General features: G+C 38.2%; 2 protein-coding genes across 2 annotated transcripts in view; both read right to left on the minus strand.

Annotated features, from left to right (window-relative positions):
• Positions 1-1,279, minus strand: part of LOC101295957 — a 4,241-nt gene extending 2,962 nt beyond the window's left edge. The window contains exon 1 of the mRNA XM_004308263.1: positions 1,108-1,279. Coding sequence (XP_004308311.1) covers positions 1,108-1,279 — 172 coding nt within the window. The remainder of the gene's footprint in view (positions 1-1,107) is intronic.
• A 3,993-nt stretch (positions 1,280-5,272) lies between these two features.
• On the minus strand, positions 5,273-5,907 carry LOC101312762 (lachrymatory-factor synthase-like). The gene has a single exon (XM_004306620.1). It carries the CDS (start codon positions 5,905-5,907, stop codon positions 5,392-5,394), a length of 516 nt encoding a protein of 171 aa, XP_004306668.1. The 3' UTR covers positions 5,273-5,391.
• Between the last annotated feature and the right edge of the window lie 854 nt (positions 5,908-6,761).

Below are 6,761 nucleotides of genomic sequence, written 5' to 3' on the forward strand. Positions count from 1 at the left end.
TTTTTTAATTTTTTTTTTTTTTTGTCGGTAAGGTTAAATGGCTGTCCTTAAGTCATAACCATTAATGAAACCATGCCAATTTTTCCTAAATTCAAACAAAGGACAACTTATGGAGCTATTTTGAGCCTTTTGAAACATACAGATCGAAATTGAAATTGATATAGTGCAGCCATCTAAATGACTAGTATTCTGGTAGTCCGAAGTTTTTGATGACCAAAATCATTAATATTGGGGAAGTTCGTTGTTCTGATCCTGAAAAAGTATCTTTCCTGAAAACGCTTTCAACATGTCTAATGCCAGCTGCCAGATCCATGTTGCTGCTGCTCTCAGGTCCAATCTGCTCAGCATGAAAATGAGTATAATCAAGCATATTGCTTTGAATTAATTAGTTATCAATATCAAAGGGATGAAGATACAGCGCTTGAGAAGCTGATAGAACAATGGAAGCAATGGACACCCTGTTATCCATACAGATCAACGATTTACCAGAAGACAACATCTTACCAGAGGAAAACAACTATAATTTGGATTTTACAGTTGAGTTGTAGTGTATATTGCTCATTTGGTTGTATGCGTGTTTGTGATTTTATGTGTAACCAATCAATGAATTATAATGTTTATTTCTTCACTAACATGTTCAGACAACATTTTTTTTCGCACAAGTATTCTTTTTTTTTGAAAGAAGCTACACTGGTATTATTCAACGTCCAAAGGACTAAATAGAATTACAATCAATGTGGAGTGCATCTACAATACAGCTTGGAGGCTGTTGATGCCATTCTTGATAAGCGTCAGACTCATACGCCAAATTTGCTAATTTGTGAGGAACTTGATTACATAATTTGGAAGCAAACTTAATCTCTACATTTTGCAAATTTAGGAGCTCACTCTTGATGTCTAGAAATGCAGCATGCATAATACTGAGATTCCTGTCAGGTGGTTGGATATATATCTTAAACAACTACCAAGCAATCTGATTCAATAATGATGTTTGTAAGTCGTTGCTGCTTGATAAATTCCAAAAGGCTGCTCTAATTGCCATAAGTACTACATGTTGAGCTGAAGCAATGTAATGAACCGGCTTACTGTAGGCTGCAATGAACCTACCATTGCAGTCTCTTAGAATACCTCCAACTCCTCCATGTGTCAAAAAAGGTAAGAACGCTCCATCTACATTAAGTTTTGAAGCATAAGAGCTAGCAGTCCACTTCTCACCTGATTTCTTCTTGCTAGTTTTGGTAGTGTGCCTAGCTTTATGGAACTCTTCAAGCCAAGTCATGGTGCCCGGAAAAATATCATTAGCTGTCTTCTAAGTATTCTCCCAAAGCATGGAGTTTCTATTCTTCTATAATGCCCAGATAATCATCATAACAGATTCAAAATCTTTTGGTTTATCTAGCACCAGTTCCAGCATCCATTCTTTAAAGACTGGATTTGGCAAAATGGTATCAGTAATATTACCTGGGAGCTTTGAGAGCACTTCCTTAGCAATAGGGCACTGACAAAATAAATGCACTGTATCTTCATAATGGTGGCCACATAATATACAATCAACTACTTCTTCATATCCCTTAGTGGTAAGTCTTGTTCTTGTTGGCAGTAAGTTTTGACATGCACGCCATACACAAACTTATACCTTTCCCGGGACCTTAGCTTGCCATATTTTCTGCCACAAAGCTTTGTATCCATCACCTTATGAGGAAGAGGCTAGAGCATTACCCATGACATTTGCACGAGCTATCCAGTAAGCAGACTTAACCGAGAAGAAACCTTTTTTATCTGGTGCCCAGTATTGGCCGGGAATCCTGCATATCATGTCTCTTTAGTGGAATCTGCATGATTTGCATAGCAACCTGAGGGTGAAAAAGATGATGAACCAATTGCTCATTCCAATTTTTGGAGGGAGTAAGTAGGTCGGACACCAACTCATGCATAGGGAGTATGAGTATTTGGGACATTCTGGTATCCAAGCATCCTTCCATATACTCACCTTTGCACCATCACCAATCCTCCACTTAACACCAGCTTGCAAAACAGACTTACCTTCCAATATACTTCTCCAAAGATATGAGGGATTGTCCCCAAGTATTCTGTGTGCCGTCAACTCCGAACTAAGTAAAAAACACAATTAAGTGATATGATATTGAAAAACAAAAGAATAGCCACCCTGGGTGGTAACGGGCAGTATAGTTAGCATGGAACCTCTTGTCTAATGTTTGAATCTTAACTCCCACCAATTAATTTGTGAAGAAGAGAAGTACACGGAATTGGAGAAGGAAATGATGAGGAGAAAGATGAAAGCAAGACAGGAGAAAGAGGTGTTAGAAAAGGGCAGCCTGGAAGTGGAAGTTGTTCAAGAATCATCAGAGCTGCCTCTGGTATCTTTTGAAAAGCCTAATCTAGATAAGAAAGAACTTATGAGCAGTATTGTGAGTGCAAAGTCGTTAAATGGTAAGCCGGCTATACCAGATTCTTCAAATTCCATGATCAATAAGTCATCGGAATTTGATTTTAAAGTGCAGGAGATGAAAGTTATGGCCAGGAAAGCACGTGAAATTGAGCAAATGGAACATTCCTTGGTTGGTAATGATGAGAAAGAAACTCAGCCTGTGAATGATAAGTTGCCTGATAAAATGAAAGTTGTTGAAAAGCATATAGAAGAAGGGGTGAATACTCTAACCCACCTTTTGGACGGAGATTGCAGACAAGCTATGGGTAGCGATATTACTGCAGTTTTTGGTAAGCTGGACTTAGTCGAGGATGAGGATATTCAGTCTTCTAGTACTTTATATAGAGAAGTTTCAGATGATATGCAAAGCACTAAACACCAGAAACATAGTGAAGAGAATCTAGATTTGGCAGATGTTGCCCCTTTAGTTGATTCAAAGGGGGCCAAGAATAGTTCTGTTGAAGTAAAACCAAAGGTCATAATGTCAGTAAAAGAAGCTAGGTAGTATCTGTAAACGTGGCAAAAATGAAGAGCTCCGGAATGAACCTGTTCAAGGAAGTGATGCTCTTCCAAGGCTACAAAAGTACAAAGAGATAAAAATGAGAACCAGGTAGGGGATATGGCTATTAATGCATTCACGTATGCGATTCTTGATGGAACATCAGAATCTCCACCTGCCAAAAATGCTTCCAAAGATTGTAGTCCGAAGGAAGAAATTTGATGTTATAATGATTGACAAACCTGAAGAAAGTGATGAAGAAGTTGAAGGAAAGGAAGGAGACGAAGGAGTTCATGGAAATGAAACTTCGCAAGCTTAAAAGAGACATGTTTTAGTTTGTATCATCAATCGATACAACAACTTTTATTTTCCTTTAGGTCATCGAAAAAACTATTTTTTCCTTTAAGTTCCCATTAATTTCTCTGTGCAATTCTGGAGTTAGGGTTTGAGATGAGTTATTGGTACTAGCTAATTGCAACACACGTATGATTGTGAGCCGCGGCGTAGTGCGCGATGTGTTCTCGATACTCTTCACAAAAACAAAAGAATCCGATGCAACAATGGATACTAATTGCGTGGATCGAAAACACTGTTGTAGGCTTGTTTATGAAGGTGGCCTTTGATTGCGCGCGCTTTGTTGCTAAAAAGATGTTGAAGTATTGTTCAGTCTTCTTCTCCATCTGCTCAGTTCATACGGAATACATTCTTCGATGAAAATGTCGATGTGCTCATTATTAGTTCTCTAGAAATTGAGATCCTCATATTCTAATGTACGTTAATTGGCAGGTTGGTGATGGTAAAAAGATAAACTTTTGAACTGATAATTGGGTGGCTTCCATTCTACTCTGCTTCTATACACTTTAAACTTGCTCCAACTCTTTGAACTCCTGCCAATGCAAAGTTCAATATGCTGGGCTTAACACCGCAGAGCGTAGTGCATGCATGCTCCTACTTCACCTTGGTGCTATGCATGGCAACCTCGCTCCCCAGATAATTAGCTTTGTTAAAACTAAATGCTGATTGTAATTTTTGTAACCCAAGCACGGCTGGCTTTGGTGGAGTGTTTCATGACTAGGAGGGGTTATTTGTGGTTTGTGGGTGCTTTTACTGATCGAGTGGTGGTTATTTGATAGTTATTATTGAAGCTTCAAAGGTTTCTTGCGTACTAAGCTAGACATACATATAGCTTGAAACATACAACAAGTGGTGCACTTGCGTGAGGCTTTCAAAAGCGCGCGGCAGAACCTTCGTTTTCGGGTTTAAGAGGGGACCTCGATCCTACATTGTCTACATTTGCGAACTAATATCGCCTAATAAAAATCTAGAACTAGAATTGGTGACCACATTGGCTACACCCAAATCTCAGAATTGACCTCTAACTTGCCAATCTGGCTCAATCTTGGTTTTTTATCCTTAGATTCAACAAGGCAGCAAACGTCCCAATCTACAAAAGTTTCATGCCATGTAAAAGAAAAAATCAAAATTTTTATGATCGATGTTAATTCGATGCTTGGAGTTCATTTTAATACTTCTTTGTTCTGCATATAAAACCCCATGTAATTGTAGTTATATGATATATTAGCTACGTGCCTGCAGAATGAAATTAATTAGCCAGCTCCCAAGTTAGTTTCTGATAAGGAGAATGATGTGGAAAAAAATTATGCCAAAAATGAATTATTCTAGATTCTTCTGTTTTTTGGTGAATTATCATGTACACATATCGCTTTACCTATAAGGATAGATTTTTTGCGGCTCGCGATCCTACATGTTATGCAGTACTATCTCAATCACAGTCCCTAGCTTGTCGTCGTTGTCGATCCATACAAGAGACATATATAAAAACTGGCCAATTGAACATTTTCCATGTGTAAAACGTGTAGAATCAATAATACTAAAATTTGAAGTTGTAACTCGATGACCTTGCATACACATGCAAAACCGTGTGTGTAGTGTGTTTGCAGAAATCGCTTCATTCTTCTAGCAAATCAAATCATCTGATGAGAATGAATCAAGGAAGTTGCATGTTAGTTGTATCGTATCTGCTTGTAACGGGGATTATGTTAACTTATAATAAAAGTTATGGAGTCTATGATGCTTTGTTTTGGTCAAAATTAAGGTCTATGAGAATTGAGTTTATGTTACTCTAGCCTAATTAAGTCCTGATATTGAAATCACTATGTAATGAATGGACGCAGGGCTAGCCTAATTAAGTCCTACAATCTCCACTCTTTTCTTTTGTTGTTCCATATAATCCTAAAGTTTCCTTCATGTTATTGTATTAGAATGTGACCCGAAACCAAAAACTATATATAAGATTGATATCTAGCTCAAGCCATGAATATATTAGATCTAAATCGATCTCTTAGCTCATTAGTACAAATTCAATTCATTACAGTACGAACCAGACAGAGTATATATAATTAATACACTAAGTTCAACAGAATTAGCTAGCATCGGTAGCATGCTCCATCTTTTTTGCCATGGATTGCAGACAAGAGTGGAGATAAGATACGTAATCTCCAAACCTCCATCCTTCAATAGGATCAGAAACAAACGACCACTCAATCTTGCACCCACGGCGGCTTTGGCACCCATCCAAATCCAACACTTGCATGGTTGCAACATATGACTTGAGCCCCCAATTGTTGTCTAGTATCTCGTAGCTCAAACACCGCCTGACTGGATCGATCATCAGCAGCTTCTCTTTGGCAGAGAATTTGATCGGCTCCGACGTCTGATCATCTTCGTCATGATCACCACGGTCGCGGTGCCCGCAGTAGCGAATCAGGCCAGGTTGGCCGGGGACTCCCTCCACATGATAACTGATCTCAAGACTTTGGAACCACTTGTATATGTTGCAGAAATCTGCCAAGAGAGGCCAGACCTCTTCTGCTGCCGTGCCTTTCAGCTCAGCTGATGTTTTGCCTTCCCATTTCGGTTGCTGCCAATCTTCCTCCATGAGACAAATAACGTGAAGAAAATATGTAATTACTTGACACGAAAGAGTCTTCATCTTCATGCATATATACACACACAGAGAAATCAATACGTTGTAAACTACTGCCCACATGGTAGCTGATTATGATTGAGTGAGACTCGCCGACATAAGTAACAATTTCCACATGTTATAAACGTGCTACAAATGCTGATGTCATCCTTAAAATATGTCAAACTTTTGTTATTGCGGTTGGAAGTGTCAAAGTTTGCTACTTTGCTATGAATCTATGATACATCTTACAACTGACGAACGGAAAATTTGGTTTCCGAATTTTGCACCATGTAATTGCTGAATGATTTAACACTAACTACTTTTGTTGAGGTGGATTTGCGTCCTCGCATGGTAATTCTGATGAGAAGTTAGGCTTGGCATGCTGCAATAACTCATATGACCTGAACTACAGAAAGATGAAAACCAAGGGACTAACAATGAACCTGATCAGGCTTAAAGAGACACAACTGCATTGAGTCTATGTTTGAAAGAGAAATCAAATGCAAATTTCAGATGAGTGGATGGTCAAATCAGAACAGATGACAAAATGAATTCTTTTTAACTACTCTGATTAAACTTTAGTACATATCTCTAGCTAGTATAACAAAGAAAGAACAGCCATTACAGACAGCAACATACCAAGTTTGAAAGAAGTAAAGAAATTTACTTTTATTCAAAGCAGATGAGTAGATCATTACTTTGATGATTTGATCTACTATGATTTGATTGAACTTAAAGAAAAAAAATTTGTTTTCTTCATTCATAACCTCAGATACTACAACATGCATACTCCACACCAACATGGCATATGCCCATAAATCTAA

Source organism: Fragaria vesca, linkage group LG7 (genome assembly GCF_000184155.1).
Source record: "Fragaria vesca subsp. vesca linkage group LG7, FraVesHawaii_1.0, whole genome shotgun sequence".
Taxonomy (NCBI): Eukaryota; Viridiplantae; Streptophyta; class Magnoliopsida; order Rosales; family Rosaceae; genus Fragaria; species Fragaria vesca.